General features: G+C 45.2%; 1 protein-coding gene across 2 annotated transcripts in view; it reads left to right on the forward strand.

The window, feature by feature from the left end:
- LOC112266685 (serine/threonine-protein kinase D2-like) overlaps positions 1–21,348 on the forward strand; it is a 54,855-nt gene extending 33,507 nt beyond the window's left edge. For both annotated transcript variants that reach the window (XM_042297122.1, XM_042297123.1), the window contains 17 exons: positions 1,144–1,282; positions 3,095–3,226; positions 4,885–5,186; positions 5,486–5,669; positions 5,783–5,854; positions 6,407–6,569; positions 6,652–6,763; positions 8,023–8,100; positions 8,613–8,934; positions 9,322–9,374; positions 9,530–9,602; positions 9,692–9,798; positions 11,825–11,986; positions 18,075–18,173; positions 19,036–19,303; positions 19,448–19,533; positions 19,767–21,348. In XM_042297122.1, coding sequence (XP_042153056.1) covers positions 1,144–1,282; positions 3,095–3,226; positions 4,885–5,186; positions 5,486–5,669; positions 5,783–5,854; positions 6,407–6,569; positions 6,652–6,763; positions 8,023–8,100; positions 8,613–8,934; positions 9,322–9,374; positions 9,530–9,602; positions 9,692–9,798; positions 11,825–11,986; positions 18,075–18,173; positions 19,036–19,303; positions 19,448–19,533; positions 19,767–19,979 — 2,565 coding nt within the window. In that variant the 3' untranslated portion in view covers positions 19,980–21,348. The remainder of the gene's footprint in view (positions 1–1,143; positions 1,283–3,094; positions 3,227–4,884; positions 5,187–5,485; positions 5,670–5,782; positions 5,855–6,406; positions 6,570–6,651; positions 6,764–8,022; positions 8,101–8,612; positions 8,935–9,321; positions 9,375–9,529; positions 9,603–9,691; positions 9,799–11,824; positions 11,987–18,074; positions 18,174–19,035; positions 19,304–19,447; positions 19,534–19,766) is intronic.
- Positions 21,349–22,458: the final 1,110 nt, after the last annotated feature.

The following is a 22,458-nucleotide window of genomic DNA, read 5'->3' on the forward strand; positions in this document are numbered from 1 at the left end:
CCAATAACAGGGGAGGTTCGCATGTCTTACCGGTATGATCTTTGACCCTCTGAAACGTTCTCACTCATTATTATTCACGTTTCATTCAGGATTATCTGCAATTTATGGTAGCATCCACGTGACCGTAGAAGTGTTCAGAAACATATTCTATTCTCATTTACAATGAAAGGGACTCCAAAATGAAACGATTAATTTATATTGGGCACAAAATAATCTGAAAACACAACCAAAACAAACTGCAAATGCATCCAGGAAGTTCGTAGGGTCACATTGTGTGCTAGGAACATGAGACCTAATACTAAACTTTTGACTACTTTATTTATAAGAATCTTTAGGGGTGTCAGTCATTTTTACCACTACCTTTTTTGAGAGAGAAAAAAGTATTACTTGTTAAACAAAATATATTTCTCTAAGCAATTGAAATAGTATATTATTTCCCATTTTGTTGAGCATACAATACAGTATTTGAATTATTTATTTAATATAGTCATTATTGCTTATCTTTATCAAGGGTGTCAATAATATCTTTGCAAGGGTGTCAATAATTTTGGAGCCCACTATAAGTGTGTATGTTTGCCATGTGACCCCCATGGTTTTCTGAGATGAGTGAGTGTGTGTGTGTGTGTGAGAGAGAGAGCCACACACACAACAGGAAACGGTTAATTACCCCCCTTTCCCCGAACTCACCACCTAGTTGCCAGGTGTGCGTGCCTGCCTGCGTGCATAGGCCTATCAATGTGTATGTGTGTGTGTGCTTGTGTGCACGTGCCCCCACTTCTCCTTGTGCTATCCTTCTGTAACGCTTCACTAAGTGAGCAGAGTTGTCCACTGGGGGCACACCTGCAGCCTGTCACTATGCAACAACAAAAAACTTGCCTCTGTGTTCTCACAACTTTGGTGGGACACCATATAACATTTCCGTAGGCTACACGTTACATGTCTCTTCTCCCTCTCGCATGCATTATGACGGTACAGCACTGTGTCCGAGATTACATTGATTTTAGAGATGATGAAATTATAAAAAAATGTATGAAATGAGGTATTAACCTTCTTTCTCTCTCTCTCTGTCGCCCTTTCTCTCTCTCTCTGTCGCTCTGTGTGTCTCTGTCTCGCTCTGTCTCTCTGTCTCTCTCTCTGTTGTAGTTCCCAGAGTGTGGCTTCTATGGCATATATGACAAGATCCTGCTATTTAAGCATGACACAGGCACCAACAACATCCTGCAGCTGGTCAAGGCTCCCCAGGACATCCAGGAGGGAGACCTGGTGGAGGTGGTGCTCTCTGGTGAGTAGCAATCTCTCATCCAGTTCTGCTCTCTTTTCATCCACCCGTCCCTCTTCTTCCCCTTACCCATCCTTTCATCCTCCGCCCGTACTCGTCTTCCCCTTACCCATCCTCTCATCCTCCGCCCGTACTCGTCTTCCCCTTACCCATCCTTTCATCCTCCGCCCGTACCGTCTTCCCCTTACCCATCCTCTCATCCTCCGCCCGTACTCGTCTTCCCCTTACCCATTCTCTCATCCTCCGCCCGTACTCGTCTTCCCCTTCCATCCTCTCATCCTCCGCCCGTACTCGTCTTCCCCTTACCCATCCTCTCATCCTCCGCCCGTACTCGTCTTCCCCTTACCCATCCTTTCATCCTCCGCCCGTACTCGTCTTCCCCTTACCCATCCTCTCATCCTCCGCCCGTACTCGTCTTCCCCTTACCCATCCTTTCATCCTCCGCCCGTACTCGTCTTCCCCTTACCCATCCTCTCATCCTCCGCCCGTACTCGTCTTCCCCTTACCCATTCTCTCATCCTCCGCCCGTACTCGTCTTCCCCTTACCCATCCTCTCATCCTCCGCCCTCGTCTTCCCCTTACCCATCCTCTCATCCTCCGCCCGTACTCGTCTTCCCCTTACCCATCCTCTCATCCTCCGCCCGTACTCGTCTTCCCCTTACCCATCCTCGTACTCGTCTTCCCCTTACCCATCCTCTCATCCTCCGCCCGTACTCGTCTTCCCCTTACCCATCCTCTCATCCTCCGCCCGTACTCGTCTTCCCCTTACCCATCCTCTCATCCTCCGCCCGTACTCGTCTTCCCCTTACCCATCCTCTCATCCTCCTCCGTCTTCCCTTTACCCATCCTCTCATCCTCCGTACTCGTCTTCCCCTTACCCATCCTCTCATCCTCCGCCCGTACCCGTCTTCCCCTTACCCATCCTCTCATCCTCCTCCGTCTTCCCCTTACCCATCCTCTCATCCTCCGCCCGTACTCGTCTTCCCCTTACCCATCCTCTCATCCTCCGCCCGTACTCGTCTTCCCCTTACCCATCCTCTCATCCTCCGCCCACTCGTCTTCCCCTTACCCATCATCCTCCGCCCGTGCTCGTCTTCCCCTTACCCATCCTCTCATCCTCCGCCCGTACTCGTCTTCCCCTTACCCATCCTCTCATTCTCCGCCCGTACTCGTCTTCCCGTTCCCCTCTTTTTTTTCATTCTCTCTGATCTTCTCGTCGTCTTATTCCTCCTTAACCGCCTCTGTTCCTTTCCCTCGCGTCCCTTATTTTAATGAACACGAAGTAGAGACCGAGGAAACGTGCATAACGCCGTGCACTCAACACCATATGCATTTGGACGGTGAAGCTGACATTTTTAAAATTTGACTCTGTGTTCCAGATTTTGGGGATTTTGGGCCAAGCACGATCCGAGGCACAACCAAAACAAACAGCAAATCCGTCCTATAAGTTTATAGAGTCACAGGCTTCGTGTAGTCATTGTGTGCAGGGATTATTGGACCAAAATACAAAGCTTTTTTACTTTTGAAATGTTTGACTACACTATAAGTGAGTTTGTCCAAATGCTGATGACTTATGCAAATTGAAAGACTAGATACAACAGCACTCTCATTTCTAACAAGAAAAACAAACGTGTATGAAAATACACTAAAGTAAAAAAAGACCTTCTGTACTATTGCCTCATATGAAACATTTGACCTCAACTCCAAAATGCTGGAGCATAGAGCATATTCACAAATGTATCATTGCTAAAGTGATTGACAGGTTGAAACCCAGACTGACTACTGTTGTTCCTCTGTTGTGTTGTCTGTCTGCAGCTGCGGCCACCTTCGAGGACTTCCAGATTCGGCCTCATGCCCTGAACGTCCACTCGTACCGTGCCCCGGCCTTCTGCGACCACTGTGGAGAGATGCTGTTTGGACTGGTCAGGCAGGGCCTCAAATGTGATGGTATGAGAGAGAGAAAGAGGGAGGGGGGGGTGCGCTGTTCTGCCTGCCCAATAAACGTTTTGTCTAAAGAAGTGCATGGTGACATTTTAGTAGTCATTTAGCAGACGCTCTTATCCAGAGCGACTTACAGTTAGTGCATTCGTCTTATGATAGCTAGGTGGGACAACCACATATCTCAGTGATAGTAAGTGCATTTTCCTCAAAGTAGCCATCAGCAAAGTAATTTCCCCTCAACTTCCCCCCCACCTCTCCTTCCTTTCTCTCTCTGCCTATCTATCTTTCTGCCTCTCTCTCCCTGTCTCTCTCTCTCTTGTCTTGCTGCCAGCTCTTAGCAAACTGTTGTAAAAAATTGTGTTTGTCCAAATACAATACTATTTCTCTGTAAACGAATGAACAAGACTTTCAGCATGCTTATAGAGAAGGGTACTCAACATGTGCTGCACTGACACACATTACTGATGATTTGTTTAAATAAATTGATAATAAGAAGATTATGGGCGCTGTACTGTTAGATTTCAGTGCAGCCTCGATATTATTGACCATATAACCTGTTGTTCAAAATACGTATGTTATGGCTTTTCAACCTCTTCCATATCGTGGATTCAGAGCTGTCTATCTAATAGAACTCAAAGGGTTTTCTTTAATGGAAGCTTCTCTAATATCAAACGTGAAGTATGGTGTACTGCAGGGCAGCTCTCTAGGCCCTCTTTTCTATTTTTTTTTACCAATGACCTGACACTGGTATTAAACAAAGCATGTGTTTCCGTGTATGCTCATGAGTCAACCATATACGCATCAACAACCACAGCTAATGAAGTCACTGAAACCCTTAACAAATAGTTGCAGTCTGTTTTGGAATGGGTGGCCAGTAATAAACTTGTCCTGAACATTTCTAAAACTAAGAGCATTGCATTTGGTACAAATAATTCCCTAAGTTCTAGACCTCAGCTGAAACGGGTAATGAATGGTGTGGCTGTTGAACCATTTGAGGAGACTAACCTACTTGGCATTACCTTAGATTGTAAACTGTCATGGTCAAAACATATAGATTCAATGGTTGCAAAGATGGGGAGAGATCTGTCGTAATAAAAGAGTTGCTCTGATTTTTTGACACCACACTCTAAAAACAAAGTTCTGCAGAATCTAGTTTTGTCTTATCTTGATTATTGTCCAGTCATGTGGTCGAGTGCTCCAAGGAAAGACCTAGTTAAGCTGCAGCTGGCCCAGAACAGAGCGGCATGTCTTGCACTTCATTGAGAGTTGAGGAGAGACTGAATGCATCACTTCTTCTTTTTATAAGAAACATGTGTTGAAAATCCCAAACACACAGCTCTGACACACACACTTACCCCACCAGACATGCCACCGGGGGTCTTTTCACAGTCCTCAAATCCAGAACAAATTCAACAAAGCGTACAGTATTATATAGAGCCGTTATTGCATGGAACTTTGTTCCATCTCATATTGCTCAAATAAACAGCAAACCTGGTTTTAAAAACAGATAAAGCAACCCTTCTCCCCTATTTGTTCTAGATAGTTTGTGTGTATGTATTGATCCTAATAAAATACCAACATTTATATGATCCTAATAAAATACCAAAATTCTCTCCTCCGCTTTATCTCTGCCCCCCCACCACCACCACCACCACCCCCTGCAGGCTGTGGATTGAACTACCACAAGCGCTGTGCCTTCAGCATCCCCAACAACTGCAGCGGCGCTCGCAAGCGGCGCCTGTCCACCACGTCTCTGAACAGTAGCCAGTCGCTGCGTCTGTCCACCAGCGAGTCTCTGAGCAGCGTGGGCTCCAGCTCAGTCAGCTCCTGCATGGAGGATGCCAGCCTGATCCGCTCTCACACCACCCAGACGCTCCCAAACTCCACCTGTACCGCGTCAGCATCCCTGGGCCTGTCCACCAGCCCCTCCATCACTAGACCCATGGCCCGCGCCAACACTCCGATGGTACTTCATCCACTCAACTCCACTTAGTGTCTGTCATTGTTAGGACACTGCTCTGTGCAGCGTTGAGGTCACTTCCATTTCAATTCAATCAATTCAGGAAGTAAATTGACTTGTTGCTTTTCGGAAGAATTGGAGTGGGGTCAGTTTACTTCCCCTGAATCGACTGAGTTGAAATGGGATTGAGCTCTAACCTTGGCTCTGTGTGATTAGTTCTGGATAGCCAACACTGATTTACATGCGTGGAAATACCACGGGTAGAGCGTTATCATTTGAGTTCCTCCGTCTCCTCCCGTCCCCAGCCGCGGACCCCCAGCGAGGCGCGGCGGTTCTACACGGGCCGGCCGGTGCACCTGGACAAGATCCTGATGAGCAAAGTGAAGGTGCCGCACACGTTCGCCGTGCACTCCTACACGCGCCCCACCGTGTGCCAGTACTGCAAGAGGCTGCTCCGGGGCCTCTTCCGACAAGGGCTGCAATGCAAAGGTTAGTGTGGGGGCCCCAGGGGTTTATCAAGAGGGGGATAACTTATTTGGAGTGCATATTGGAGGAAGATAAATTGTCTAACAATGGCGTTGATTGTCCGTGTTGTGTCGTAGACTGCAAGTTCAACTGCCACAAGCGCTGTGCATACAAGGTTCCCAACGACTGTCTGGGGGAGACCTTAGGAGGTAATGAAGACCAAACGCATCTTTGTTGTATCATGTTGTCTCATGTTGTTAGAAGTTTGGCCATGATTTGTTCAGCCACACTTTAGTGGCGCAAGCGGTCTAAGGCACTGCATCTCAGTGCAAGAGGCGTCACTACAGACCCTGGTTCGAATCCAGGCTGTATCACTTCCGGCTGTGATTAGGAGTCCCATAGGGCGGCGCACAAAAAAAATACATGTTTTTACATTGTCTACAGCAGAGATGAGTAACTTTGATGGGGGCCACAAAAAAAAACAAATTCGTCATGAGGGGCCGCAGTGGCTTGTGGGTCTGCGTACCCACATCCATACCTGCCAATATTATATGCAATATTAGTACATGTAGAGTCCTAATATTATATAGTACTTCTCACCTTTTTTTTCTCAGACAACAGAAGTTGTAAGTACTGCCCTACTCACATACTGGTATAATGGGCTTTGTAATGGAAGGGGGTGTTATGCTATTTTCTCTGTCTATTTTTCTACATCTCTTTGTAGTCATGTGTGGCTGGCTCTGTCCTCCTCTCTCCTCCAGACATGTTGAGTCCCAGTGTGGACCACGAGGTGCCTATGGACTACAGCAGTGAGTATGCCGACTCAGACAAGTCTTCTCTGACGGACGATTCAGACGAGGCCTGCAGCATCCCTGGCTCTTTCTCCCCCGAGAGTAGCCAGGATGGGGTCGGCGGGGACCAGAGGTACGCGCGTACGCTCACGCACAATAACAGACACACGCATCACACCCACCGACCACCTAACCCTGTCCCGCTTGTTCCTCAGCGCTAACATCCCGTTGATGAGGGTGGTTCAGTCCATGAGGCAGACCACCCGTCGCTCCAGCACATCCATCAAAGAGGGCTGGATGGTGCACTACAGCAACAAGGACACACTGGTAATACTACTGACTGGCTGATGTACTGGCCGGCAATGTGAAACATTTTTCTCTACCACACCGGATTCAGTCTTCTTTTTTCTTTCTTTCTACTTTGTTTCTAAAACGTATTCCACTCTGTTTAAAGGGCGCCTAATTAACATTTTTTCCAAGGCATTTATAAGTCGTGTGTTCGCCGTTTATGAATCGTTGCTCCCACGTTTGTAAACGTTAGTCAGCTAGTTATTCCCACATTTCTATTCCCTTAAGCGTCACTTGCTCTTTTACCAGGTACTGCTGGGATGTCTACCAATGGCTAGCCGATTTAAACTCAACTCCACGATTTACACTAGTTGCCGCTCAACTCCACCGTAAATCGCGGCGTTGAGTCGGCTAACCAATGGCATGCCCATCTTTATTTGTGAGAAATTACACTGGTCATCCCATTTTTAAAAAAACAACATATTTATAAAGTATAAATAGCACTCACTTTAGATTAGGGACTGTAAAAAGACTGAACTAATAATTAGTACCTGGGTCATAGATGTCAAGGTAATAGAACACACAGTATATGAAGGCCTTAGAAATGGTTGATTTTAGGTATCCTTTTAAAGTAGTTACATCGCTTACGTTCTACTTCTTTTCTGGAACCTTCCGAGACGTTTTCTTCTCCGTGTTTGTTCTCCATGACGCTGACCCCCCCCCCTCTGCTCATCGTTCCCTCTGCCTCTCCTATCCTCCATCTCTTCTCAGTGTTTTCCCGTTGGAGTTTATCTTACCTCTATAACTTCTACCTCCGTCGCCGTTAATGCTCTTCCTTTTCGTCTGTGTGTTTGTGTGTCTCCGGCTGAGTGTGATAGATGGTGAATACCTGCTCCCTGCCGCACTAAAGCACTCAAGAGACGTGTGTTGAATTCACATCCACAGCCTCTTTTTTTTTTTTTTTTTTTTTTTTTTTTTTTTTTCCTTCTTCTCTCTCTCCTTCCTCTTAGAAAGTGTTTCTGTTTACCTGAACTCAGACCTGGGACACTTTCCGCCTTCTCAAAGCTAACCTGTCCTGGCTTTTCTGACACTGCTGTGGTCTCTCTTCTCCTTCTCTCTCCCTGCCCACTCCCTTTTTCTTTTTCCTCTCCTCCACCTCTCAACTTGCCCATCCCTCTCCTTGACCACTCCTTCCTGGACCACAGCTTCACCTTTTGACCCCTCTGTGAACCTTGGTTGACCCCTTTGAACCCTTTTACCTCCTGTCCCCTCCTACTCCTCCGGCACCCCCCCCGCAGAGAAAGCGGCACTACTGGCGTCTGGACTGCAAGTGCATCATCTTGTTCCAGAACAACACCACCAACAAGTACTATAAGGTATTGTATTCTCCAGCTCCGCTCAACTAGATTAGCAACCCAATAAACTTCACAGGTACTATATGAGTCGGGTCTCAATTAATCAACCAACTTTATTTTATAGAGCCCTTTTTACACCAGTAGTGGTCACAAAGTGCTTATATACAGTAGATACCCAACTTAAAACCCCAAAGAGCAACTGATACAGATGTAGATGCATGTTTATGACATTATTATTGTTATTATTTAGTAAGCATTTCACGGTAAAGTTTACACCTGTTGTGACAAATGCAATTTGATTTGATACATTCCCTAGTGAAAGTCGACACAACCCTTTGAAGGGTTTTCACATTTTGATGCCTTAAAATTGAATCTAAAAAGGGATTCCATTGGGTTTTTTCCCCCCTCTATATCTACACAACCTACTCCACATTTTCAAAGTGAAAGATAAATTCTAGAATCAAAACAGAAATGTCTTGATCGCGGTTGTGTTCACATGTTCACTTGATTGCGTACATTCCCACATCCTGTAGGAGATCCCTCTGTCTGAGATTCTGGAGGTGCGCCCCTCAGGGGACTTCACCCTGGTTCCTCCGGGCACCAGCCCCCACTGCTTCGAGCTCGTCATGGGAGCCATGCGCTACTTTGTAGGGGAGGACCCCAACGTCCACGTCCCCGCCCTGCCCCCCACCGCCGCCCAGGCCTTCCCCCCCACACCCCCCTCCCCCAGCAACGTGGTTCCCAATAGCGGCGTGGGGCGAGAGGTGGCCAAGGCGTGGGAGGGCGCCATTCGCCAGGCCCTCATGCCAGTCATCTTCCAGGATGCACCACCGATAGAGGGACACACTCCTCACAGTAAGATAAAATACAACATCACGTTTTTAGCTAAACTTTCATTCCCAAGTGTCTTAGTTCCTAACATTCCAGCCAAATTGGCCATCTGAAGAACAGAATCACAGGGTCTGGATCTGATATCAGTTTAGCTCTTAGTCTGGATTTACAGTCCTGCTGTTTGTGATCTGGGGCAAGGGGGGCTGGTGTTGGGGGAGAGGTTACAGTGAAAGGCTTACGAGAGTGGTATGCAGTCCAAAGGTCGAGGAACAGAAGCTTGTTTTCAGAGCTCCTACCACACACACAAACACTCTATCTCTGTAGTGACCCCACGTAAGGTCAGATGGGAGTTCTGTATATGTTAGTGTGGATGGTTAGCATTTTTTAAATATTTTTTACTTTGATCCTCAGGACAGGCTTCAGTCAGCATCTCAGTGTCCAACAGTGTGATCCAGGAGAACGTGGTGAGTAGTCTCTTGACATACTGTCGTAATACACGACCGTACATTGTACACATTCACAATCATTACCAAGGACTTTGTGGTGATGATAGTGATGATGATAATGAAATGTACGATAACGGTGATGTTTATGTTGCCTTCGTCAATTTCTCCTCCAGGACATTGGCATGGTGTACCAGATATTTGCAGATGAAATCCTTGGTTCTGGACAGTTTGGAGTGGTGTATGGGGGTCAGTGTCTCCAGTCTTCTACCATCGCTGTATTGAGTCAGTTAATCAGACCCCTGTAATTTCCTCTCTTCTACCCCCCCCACCATCAGGGAAGCACAGGAAGTCGGGGCGTGATGTGGCGGTGAAGGTGATTGACAAGCTGCGCTTCCCCACCAAGCAGGAGAGCCAGCTGAGGAACGAGGTGGCCATACTGCAGGTGACCACCAGGGGGAGACACAGATACACATTTTCAACAGGTCTACCAGTACACTACTAGTCTAGTTCATCAGCTACACTACATGGCCAAAAGTATGTGGACACGTGGTCGTCAAACTTCTCATTCCAAAATCATGGGCATTAATATGGAGTTGGTCCCCCCCTTTTGCTGCTATAACAGCCTCCACTTCTGGGAAGGCTTTCCACTAGATGTTTCCACTAGAACATTGCTGCAGGGACTTGCTTCCATTCAGCCACAAGAGCATTAGTAAGGTCGGCCACTGATGTTGGGAGATTTGGCCTGGCTCACAGTCAGCGTTCCAATTCATCCCAAAGGTTTTCCGATGGGGTTCAGGTCAGGGCTCTGTTCAGGCCAGTCAAGTTCTTCCACACCGATTTCGTCAAACCATTTTTGTATGGGCCTCACTTTGTGTACGGGGGGCATTGTTATGCTGAAACAGGCAAGGGCCTTACCCAAACTGTTGGCACAAAGTTGGAAGCACAGAATCATCTAGAATGTCATTGTATGCTGTAGCATTAAGATTTCTCCTCACTAGAACTAAGAGGCATAGCACGAATCTTGAAAAACAACACCAGACCATTATTCCTCCTCCACCAAACTATACATTTGGCACTATGCATTTGAACAGGTAGCGTTCTCCTGGCATTCACCAAACCCAGATTCGTCCGTCAGACGGCCAGATGGTGAAGCTTAATTCATCACTCCAGAGTCCGCGTTTCCACTGCTCCAATGTCCAATGGCGGCGAGCTTTACACCACTCCAGACAACGCTTGGCATTGCACATGGGGATCTTAGACTTGTGTGCGGCTGCTCGGCCATGGAAACCCATTTCATGAAGCTCCCGATGAACAGTTCTTGTGCTGACGTTGCTTCCAGAGGCAGTTTGGAACTTGATAGTGTTGCAACCGAGGATGGACGATTTGTACGTGCTACGCACTTCAGCTCTCGGCGAGCCTGTGTGGCCTACCACTTCGCGGCTGAGTTGTTGTTGCTCCTAGACGTTTCCACTTCACAATAACAGCACTTACAGTTGCCCGGGAACATTTGAAGAACTGACTTGTTGGATAGGTGGCATCCTTTGACGGGGCCACGTTGAAAGTCACTGAGCCTTTCGATGCGAGCCATTCTACTGCTACTGTTTGTCTATGGAGATTGCATGGCGGTGTGCTCGATTTTATAAACCTGTCAGCAACGGGTGTGGCTGAAATAGTCGAGTCCACAAATTTGAAGGGGTGTTCACATGCTTTTGTATATATAATGTATGTGTGGCTGGTGGCTTACTGCTGCCACACAAAGAAGGTGTCCCAAATGGCACCGTATTCCCTACATATTGCACTAACCTGGTCAAAAGTAGTGCAATGTGTAGGTAATAAGGTGTCATTTGGGACGCAAACTGTTAGGCTCCCACCTACAGATGTAGGATCTTAATTTGAGCCAGTTTGCTACAGCAGGAAAATAATCCTGCAGCAACAGACAATGTGAATTATTATGTGGATTATAATTCAGGGTTTGAGGCATTTTTCGTGAGGACAAATCAAGTCTTAAAGTTTTAAAGTGGAAATTACAAACTTGAGAAGCCTTTTTAAACCTTGAATACACATGCTGTGCAAGGAAAATTCTCAGCAACAAAAAAATTATCCAATTAAGATCTTACCTCTGTACAGGCCACGAGGGTCCATTTTTTAAAAATCATAGGGTTGTCATGCCAACTGCGTTCAATTACATTGGCAGGTTTTGCAGCAGAATTATCATCTCTATGGGGTGTAGTTAGATAAAGGTCAAGTGACAAATAAACACTGCAATCGCACTATACTCTAACTGATACTCAGTCTAATTCTCTCTCAATCTTCCATCCCCTCCACTCTACCTCTCCCTGTTTCTTTCCCTCCCTGGGTGCCATTTCCCAACTCTTCTTCTGCCCTCTCTCACTCTCACTCTCACTCTTTCACTCACTCACACACTGTCTCGTGCCCCCCCCCATGCTTTCCCTCTCTCCATCTCCCAGAGTCTACGTCACCTGGGCATAGTGAACCTGGAGTGTATGTTTGAGACTCCAGAGAAGGTGTTTGTGGTGATGGAGAAGCTTCATGGAGACATGTTGGAGATGATCCTGTCCAGTGAAAAAGGACGGCTCCCAGAGAGGCTCACCAAGTTCCTCATCACACAGGTGAGTGTTTGTGTGTGTGTGTGTCTACTCCCATACTAACATTTAAAATATATATATATTTTTATAAATGTTTTAGGATACATGTGAAATATGTACAATTAGACAAGTAATGTATTTGTCCAATTGTAATGTTCCACGAAATGAGTGCCTTTTGTATCCCTTTGATAAGTTAAGTAGCAATTATTCATCAATATTTCATTTTTTTAATCTTCTGTTATATGAAATGAAGTGCCCTTTAACATAGAGCACATGGAGAATTCAATAAATCTAAATTTCAAAATGAATCAAATTCAGCATTTGGACATGTCCCTCTGTGTACCCTCTGTGACTTCTAAGAAGATTTAACGTTAGCTACCGAGCTAACAAGCTAGAAGTTAACCAATGATCTTCAAGTCGGCGCTCTAGAAAGAGGCAAGAGTTCCCGACTTGGAATTCTGCGTTGGATGACCGTTCATAATGTATTTTCCCAGTCCAAACTCGTTTTCCCCTGCGTTGGATGACCGTTCATAATGTATTTTCCCAGTCCAAACTCGTTTTCCCCCGTGTTGGATGACCGTTCATAATGTATTTTCCCAGTCCAAACTCATTTTCCCCGTGTTGGATGACCGTTCATAATGTATTTTTCCAAACCGTTTTCCCCGTGTTGAATGACCGTTCATAATGTATTTTCCCAGTCCAAACTCGTTTTCCCCCGTGTTGGATGACCGTTCATAATGTATTTTCCCAGTCCAAACTCGTTTTCCCCCGTGTTGGATGACCGTTCATAATGTATTTTCCCAGTCCAAACTCGTTTTCCCCCGTGTTGAATGACCGTTCATAATGTATTTTCCCAGTTTTCCCCCGTGTTGAATGACCGTTCATAATGTATTTTCCCAGTCCCCGTGTTGGATGACCGTTCATAATGTATTTTCCCAGTCCAAACTCGTTTTCCCCCGTGTTGGATGACCGTTCATAATGTATTTTCCCAGTCCAAACTCGTTTTCCCCCCGCGTTGGATGACCGTTCATAATGTATTTTCCCAGTCCAAACTCGTTTTCCCCCCGCGTTGAACGCACTGAAGTCTGAGATTTCCCAGTTCCGAGTTTCCAGTTGTTTTGAACGTGGCAGTCGTCATGCTGGATTGACAGCACGGCCAATGTATTCAACCTTTTCTGTTGCGTGTGAATGTTTATCCTTTTAAGCTTGGAAAAAAATATACTTTCAGACAGATGTTTTAAATCCTTAAACCCAGACTTGGACCACACACCCTCTCCACCGAATAGCAGGCAGGGGAAGCAAAACAACGATTGCTTTGCAACACTTACAGTTAGCCATTAATTCCTTCCAAACCACTTATTGTGTCTGTGTCCAGCGTCTGTGTTCTTTTGCTCATCTAAATCTTTTCTTTTTATTGGCCAGTCTGAGAGATGGCTTTTTTTTCTCTTTTCAACTCTGCCTAGAAGGCCAGCATCCCTGAGTCGCCTCTTCACTGCTGACGTTGAGACTGGTGTTTTGCGGGTACTATTTAATGAAGCTGCCAGTTGAGGACTTGTGAGTCGTCTGTTTCTCAAACTAGACACTCTAATGTACTCGTCCTCTTGCTCAGTTGTGCACCGGGGCCTCCCACTCCTCTTTCTATTCTGGTTAGGGACAGTTTGTGCTGTTCTGTGAAGGGAGTAGTACACAGCGTTGTACCAGATCTTCAGTTTCTTGGCAATTTCTCACATGAAATAGCCTTCATTTCTCAGAACATGAACAGACTGACGAGTTTCAGAAGAAAGTACTTTGTGTCTGGCCATTTTGAGCCTGTAATCGAACCCACAAATGCTGATGCTCCAGATACTCAACTAGTCTAAAGAAGGCCAGTTGTATTGCTTCTTTAATCAGCACAACAGTTTTCAGCTGTGCTAACATAATTGCAAAAGGTTTTTTAATGATCAGTTAGCCTCTTAAAGTTATAAATGTGGATTAGCTAACACAACATGCCATTGGAACACAGGAGTGATGGTTGCTGATAATGAGCCTCTACGCCTATGTAGATATTCCACAAACAATCTGCCGTTTCCAGCTACAACAGTCATTTACAACATTAACAATCTATCAATTTCTGATTCATTTGATGTTATTTTAATGGACAAAAAAAAGTGTTTCTTTCAAAAACAAGGACATTTCTAAGTGACCCCAAACTTTTGAACGGTAGTGTATATATATATACACAGTGGGAAGAAATGACCTGGATTTCTGCATAAATTGGTCATAAAATGTTATATGATCAAAGTCACACCAATAGACAAACACAGTCTGCTTAAACTAATAACGCACAAACAATTATAATTGTTCATGTCTTTATTGAACACACCATGTAAACATTCACAGTGCAGGCTGGGAAAAGTATGTGAACCCTTGGATTTAATAACTGGTTGACCCTTCTTTGGCAGCAATCACCTCAACCAAACGTTTTCTGTAGTTGCGTATCAGACCTGCACAACGGTCTGGAGTAATTTCAAATCAAATTTTATTGGTCACATACAGGTGATTAGGAGATGATATTGCGGGTATAGCGAAGTGCTTGTGCTTCTAGCTCCGACAGTGCCTTAGCATCAAACAAGTAATGGCATATTTTCTTCTGTTGAAGCCATTCTGTTGTTGATTTACTTCTGTGTTTTGGGTCGTTGTCCTGTTGCATCACCCAACTTCTGTTGAGCTTCAATTGGCGGACAGATAGCCTGACATTCTCCTGAAAAATGTCTTGATAAACTTGGGAATTCATTTTTCCATTAATGATAACAAGCTGTCCAGGCCCTGAGGCAGCAAAGCAGCCCCAAACCATGACGCTCCCTCCACCATACTTTACAGTTAGGATGAGGTTTTGATGTTGATGTGCTGTGACTTTTTTCCTCCACACATAGTGTTGTGTGTTCCTTCCAAACAGCTGAACTGTAGTTTCATCTGTCCACAGAATATTTTGCCAGTAGCGCTGTGGAACGTCCAGGTGCTCTTTTGCAAACATCCGACGTGCAGCAATGTTTTTTTTGGACAGCAGTGGTTTCTTCCGTGGTGCCCTCCCATCAACACCATTCTTGTTTAGTGTTTTATGTAATGTAGACTCGTCAACAGAGATGTTAACATGTTCCAGAGATTTCTGTAAGTCTTTAGCTGACACTCTAGGCTTCTTCTTAACCTCATTCTGCGCTGTGCTCTTGCAGTCATCTTTGCAGGACGGCCACTCCTAGGGAGAGTAGCAACAGTGTTGAACTTTCTCCATTTATAGACAATTTGTCTTACCGTGGACTGATGAACATCAAGGCTTTTAGAGATACTTTTGTAACCCTTTCCAGCTTTATGCAAGTCAACTATTCTTAAACTTCTGCGATCTCTTTTGTTTGAGGCATGGTTCACATCAGGCAATGCTTCTTGTGAATAGCAAACTCAAATTTTGTGAGTTTTTTTATAGGGCAAGGCAGCTCTAACCAACCTTGTCTCCTTGATTGGACTCCAGGTTAGCTGACTCCTGACTCCAATTAGCTTTTGGAGAAGTTATTAGCCTAGGGGTTCACATACTTTTTCCAACCTACACTGTGAATATTTAAATGATGTATTCAATATAGACAAGAAAAATACAACAATTTGTGTGTTATTAGTTTAAGCACACTATGTTTGTCTATTGTTGGAACTTAGATGAAGATCAGATCAAATTTGATGACCAATTTATGCAGAAATCCAGGTAATTCCAAAGGGTTCACATACTTTTTCTTGCCACTGTATATGTTTGTAGTTTTTTTGTTAGTTTTTTTTGCTAAACAGGTGGCTCTGCCCCACATGCGCTGAATGACGGGTCCCCACTGGTTGTACGACGTATAGATTTTGTTTGAATCGATAAAAACAAAACAAAAACTTAAGAAAAAGAAAAAAAGTGCCCAAGATCTATTATTTAATTGATTAATAAAATAAATACTTACTGTAGGCATTTTTGTTTTCTACCTCTTGAGATGGGAAAACTGTTTTTTTTTACATTGTGTCATAAAGAGCACATGTTCAAGGTGCACTATGCAGAAATTTCTATTTGAAAATGACATCGTCGAAGATCGGTAGGATGGTCAGTTTTACGAGGGTATTTTTGGCAGCATGAGTGAAAGATGCTTTGTTTGCGAAATAGGAAGCCGATTCTAGATTTAATTTGGATTGGAGATGTTTAATGTGCATCTTAGACTTGCTTTCAATGAGAATGACAGATCTCACATTTCTATGTGAATTTGGTTCGGATCACCCAAAAGCCATTTGAAAAATGAAATATCATGCTTTTTGGTCCATAATAATCTCATGTAGGCTAAACACTGCGTATACAAAACATTAAGAACACTTGCTCTTTCCATGACCATAGACTGACCAGGTGAATCCAGGTGAAAGCTGTGATCCCTTATTGATGTCACTTGTTAAATCCACTTCAATCAGTGTAGATGAAGGGGAGGAGACAGGTTAAAGAAGGATTTTTAAGCCTTGACACAATTGAGACATGGATTGTGTATGTGTGCCATTCAGAGGGTGAATGTGCAAGACAAAATATTTAAGTGCCTTTGAACGGGGTATGGTAGTAGGTTCCAGGCACACCGGTTCGTGTCAAGAACTGCAATGCTGCTGGGGTTTTTTCAGGCTCAACCCTTTTGATGCATATAATCACATATTTGTCCCTGCAGCGTACCATCGCCAATATGTGATTGGAACAGTAGCAACTTCTAAACAGCATTGTTGTCTGAAAAGCATCTAAACAATGTTTTGTACTGATGGGAAATAAAGGTCTTTACAATGCTCTTCCTCAATTTCACCTTTTATTGTGAAACATAAATGCGAACTTAATAGCATCACACAGAATACATCCACAGCCAAACTCATTCCATAATCCAGTCTATATAACAGGTTGCACTGACAAAAGAACTAAACATAAGTTAGTGACCTAACAGCTAGACTTGTTTACAATGTACCACATCTCTGGTGAGCACAAAGGAGAAATGCAACATTATTTAGAAAAGAGATACGTGTCGGCTAATTTGTTTTATGATGGCAGCCATGTTTGTTTATATTTGACAAGCGAAAACTCCCTAATCCCCGAATGCCATTCATTTTAAGACGCAAATCAGTCAAGTCAAAGATGGCTGCGCCCATTGCCCGAATAAGATCTACTTGATTTGGCAACTCACTTTGGCAGCTTGAGCTTAGGAAGGTGTTCCTAATGTTTGCTGTTCACAATGTACTCTGCAGATAGTGCTGTTGGCTAGAGATAACGCTGTTGGCTAGAGATAACGCTGTTGGCTAGAGAGCACGTGCCAATACCAGAGTGGACACACTCGCTATATAACGCAACATTTTTGTGAGAAAACCATTTTACTTGTTGTTGTTTTTTTTACTTACATTTTTTATTTGATACACGGGAATATAAACCCAAAATGTATTTGTATGTGCACACAGACAGCCTTTAAATAGTCTATTTATTGGAACCAAATCTCTGGTAGGAAAATGCAGATCTTAGAATATTTCGCATGAAAATCTGTCGCCAGTTGGATGGAAACTAACTACTGATCAATATGTAAATAGTGATTTAAAAAGCCAAATTAGTAACCGCTCTAGCTACCCTGTAGACTAGATGTCGGGGCCCTGAATTTCTGGAATATTGTCAGGCATTATATGCATTTTAGTAAAGATGCAAATTTGAAATGCATTTCAAATATACTTTGTTTTTTAATCTACATGGGTTTGATACTGTGTTTCATAGTTTATTTTTTTTATGCCACATTTTAATAAACTTATCTAGGTGTGTTTGTGTGCGTTTCCTACAGTTGTATAGTTTCTCAACCGCTGTGTGTGTTTCTCATATTTTCTCACATCATGAAAATAAACCTGCAGTCAAACCATCGAAGTGTCAAATTTACTTCAGAGTTTTGTTGGTTCCCGGTCGTGTTCTGTAGTTACTCACTCCACAGATCACTCACCACGTAACACATACGTCCTTCCTGAAGCGGATGTTTTCCTTAGGGGTATATTCTCACTCTCTGTGTGCGTTTTGGTTTCCTGTTTACAGCCCAGAGAGTCTAAACCATATCCTGTGTGTGTATAGATTCTGGCAGCCCTGAGGCACCTGCACTTTAAGAACATCGTCCACTGTGATCTGAAACCTGAGAATGTCCTGCTGGCCTCTGCCGAGCCCTTCCCCCAGGTACAGACACCTGTCATCGCACTATCACACACACCACGACTCTACACATCCAAGCTAATGTAGACAGCCCTTAACTCAATGTAATGCACCTTCATGCATATTATACAAATTCACCCCGACTTTATTCCACTCCAAAGCAGCAATTCACACACGTCTGTCTGTCTGTCTGATTTGCTTTATTGGCATGACCTAACAATATACACATTGCCAAAGCTTACTTTGGATATTTACAATATGGAAATAATAGGAATCAAAATTGTCAACAGGACAACAGTAACAGCAATAACCAAGGGTCAAAATAACCATACATTCAACAATAATAAGCATACAGTAGAGGACATGTGCAGGGTGATTGGTCTGTCAGACACTGTCCCTCATCTTATGGCAGGCACCAATGTAGTGCACTGCCAACCCACAGCTCTCTGCGTCCTCCCCCAACAGGACGGGTAGCCTACTCTCATCAGAGAGGTCTTTAAAACCTTGCTTGAATAAGGGTTTCAAATTTGGGGAAATGACACTCTCTAATTGTTTTATATTTTAGACATTTTGTCAGGAAATGCAGCCCTGTCTCAGGTTCTGCTGTTGTGCAGTGGTTGCACAGCCTTTCCTCTACAGGGAGCCAGGTTTTCCTGTGTCTTCCCTTCCCAATGGCAAGGCTGTGCTCACTGAGCCTGTACTTTGTCAAGGGTCTTTCTAAGGTTTTGATCACTCACTCTCTCTTTCTCTCTCTCTCACTCTGTCTTTCTCACTTTCTCTCTCTCTCGTTCTCTCACTTTCTCTCTCTGTCTTTCTCTCTCTCGTTCTCTCTCACTTTCTCTCTCTCTGTCTGTCTCACTGTCTCCGTCTGTGCGCGTGTGTCCAGGTGAAGCTGTGTGACTTTGGCTTTGCCCGTATCATTGGTGAGAAGTCGTTCAGGCGTTCGGTGGTGGGCACCCCGGCCTACTTGGCCCCAGAGGTGCTCCTCAACCAGGGCTACAACCGCTCCCTGGACATGTGGTCTGTAGGAGTCATCATGTACGTCAGCCTCAGTGGCACCTTCCCCTTCAACGAGGACGAGGACATCAACGACCAGATCCACAACGCTGCCTTCATGTACCCACCCAACCCCTGGAAACAGATCTCACCTGATGGTAAGACACACACACAAGACACACTTGTGCTCATGCATGACAAATGCAACTGTCTTACGCAAACATGGGTAAGTCTATCTAAATATGCAGGTCGTTATGGCATTCACACACTGTTCTCAACTGTGTGTCTGTGTTTCTCTTCAGCCACTGACCTGATCAACAACCTGCTCCAGGTGAAGATGAGGAAACGCTACAGCGTGGACAAGTCTCTCAGTCACTCCTATCTACAGGTACACAAGTCAACAGAAGCATGGTGGCGATACAAAGGTCCATTACCTACAGTGGAGACACGAGGCCACCTAACTTACTTATTTCTCATGTTTCTCTCCATTCTCTAACCTCTTATCTCATCCTCTTTCCTCCTTCCATGCTCTTCTCTTCTTCCCCTCCTCTCTATCCTCCCATCAACCATCCCTCTCTCCCTCCATCCCTAACCTCCCTCAATCCCTCCCGCCCTCTCCAGGACTACCAGACGTGGTTGGATCTGAGGGAGCTGGAGACCAAGCTGGGCGAGCGCTACATCACCCACGAGAGCGACGACTGTCGCTGGCAGATGTTTTCCCGCGAACACACGCTCCCCTATCCGGCCCACCTGGTGCCCCCTCTGCCTGCGCTCGGCTCCGACGATGAGGACGCAGACATGCAAGGGCTCACCGAGAGGGTCAGCATACTCTGAGAACCTGGAGAGCCAGGACCCACGCGGACCCAAGGGACTCGGACTGACCCAGGGAAGAGGAGGGAAGCGAGTAGAGGGAGAGAGAGAGAGAGAGAGAGAGGGGCTGGCTGGATGGATGGAGGTCTGGAGAGTGGGGAGGGGGAGGCTGGGAGGTTTAGCTGTTAATAAAGCGGCTTCTATTGAGATGATGCCGCTCCTAACCGTCTACTAACGGTGTCCCACTCCGGCCCTAGCCTGTCCAGTCTCCAGACCCCATCCTTGACCCCTCTCTCATCGGTCTAGCTTAGCTCTTCCACCCTTGAACTCTTTGAGTGTAAGATATTTGCTCTTCTGTATCCCACAAGGCCATGCTGTACTGTACCCAGTGGTCAGGGGATGTGTAGAATATTGTTGCTTGCAGTGTGCTCATTCAGTCTAAGCTGCAGTATGGCAGAGGTCAGTTTGGGTGAAACACTCAAAATGCAATCTAAGCTCCTGGCAGAGGCACAACTTGCATCTTTCTATCTCCGAAGCCTGGGGAAGCACAGGGATCCCCTGCGTATTGTGACGAGAGACTGGGATAGAGACAGACAAAAAAACTTGAACTCGGATCAATCCACTTACGCGGGACTTACATCCACCCATAAACAAATCCTTATGAACTGTTTTATTATCATTGAACGCGATGACTGGAAGCGCCCTGCCTGTACTGTCAGAACGGTTTGCTGCAGACCTCGAAGAGTTTAATGGGGACAAAGGAGTCATTTAGTGCCTGTAAGTGGTAGATAAAGGGCTTCTAACAGTAGGCAGCAGACCGGCGCTCGTGGGCTGTCATGGTCTCCAAGGAAATCTGCTGTTTCAAACGACGACAGAAGAAAACAAAGCCGGAAGTGGATGTAGCAATCGAGGATTGCACCTTTTTTTTTTTTTAACTGTCCACTGATACTTTCCTAGTTGGCCCAGCGTCATTATCGATGACGACTTTATTAGTGAAGACTCGCTTATCATCGGAAGTGCAAATTCACGAGTCCTGGTGATTCGAGGGTGTCCTAGACCCGTAGACATGCACGGTTACAATGAAGGGGGGGGGGGGATGCTATTGCTCTTCTAGTTACTGGAGAAAGACGACCGACTGCCCATCTCTGGCGTCAACGCTAAAGTGTGGGAGGAGGGCTCCGATATCGATGGCTGACTATGAACCTAGCATGTCAACTCGTTGGATGTCCACGTGAGGTCGATTTTTGTCTAGAGGAAAAGCATTGTCATGAAGGAATATTGTGTACATGTGTAACCATATCTATATGTAGTGTAGTCAACGTATGCCCGGTGGAGAATGTAAACCCATGGAAGGTTCCAGCATTTATATGTGACACCGATACAAACCTTGACGTACAATTGTTCATCTGTGTCATTTTATCCGGCGTGTTGCCTCTTGAACATTGAGACGGAAGATTAGGGGGGGGAAATGTGGAAGGCTGGGGGCGACGCATAGGAGGAAATAATGACGGTGATTATGCATACCGCTCTTCAGACGTTACCTGCTCAGAATTTCCATCACACTGGAGCATATACACTATGTGGATTGAATGACAAATTGAGAGCGATACATATGTAGTGATCGTCCAATAAATAATCAGCGTGTATGGATGATGTTTTCCTCGCACGATGCTTTGCTCCCCTTTTTGATTGACAGGCCAAATGTCTGCCTATTTAATACATCATCATGGGTGGCCTGCTGCCAAGGCCTTTTCACAGCCTGTCAATCAGCTCTCCTAGGTAACGAGTGTAAATGACATGCTACACATGGACAGATGGGAGAGAACTGGGGCTTCAGATGGACATGGGGGGCGGGGGGAACTCATTCCACGGAGGGCCGAGTGTCTGCGGATTTTTGTTATTTTCTTTCAATTTGTGTCCAATTAAGACCTAAACAACCAGATAAGGTGAGTTCCCAGCTAATCAGGGACCTTAGTTGTTTCATAGTGGACAACGGCGGAGAGAAAACCGCGGAGACTCGTCCCTCCATGAAATGAGTTTGACACCTGTGCCACTTGTCAGGACACAAAGCCAGCGTTTTGCATTATTCTACACAAGCATATTATGAGAGCCTTGTGGCCAGCTCTGAAAGAAAGGACCACTTGTTAATTACAATTTTCCATATGTAATTTAGCAGGCACTTTTATCCAAAGTGACTTAGTCGCGCATGCATACATTCTCGTATAGGTGGCCCCAGGGGGAATTGAACCCACAGCTCTTGAAATTGCAATGCTCTACCAACTGAGCCACAGGATTATGCTGAATGGTGAGAGCTCTTCACTAGACTGCTGGGTCTGCCAGAGGGACAATTGTTACTCTTACTGTCTTGGAAAGGTCAAGAGGGGAGCATGGTTGGAGGATAAGTGGCCGTCTCACCCAGCAGGTAAAAAAAGACATCATACTCTGAAACTATTGGTGGCAGCAACAAACCCATCAAACCTGGGTTCAAATACATGTGTATTTG

The sequence above is a fragment of the Oncorhynchus tshawytscha genome, linkage group LG14 (assembly GCF_018296145.1).
Source record: "Oncorhynchus tshawytscha isolate Ot180627B linkage group LG14, Otsh_v2.0, whole genome shotgun sequence".
NCBI classification, from domain to species: domain Eukaryota; kingdom Metazoa; phylum Chordata; class Actinopteri; order Salmoniformes; family Salmonidae; genus Oncorhynchus; species Oncorhynchus tshawytscha.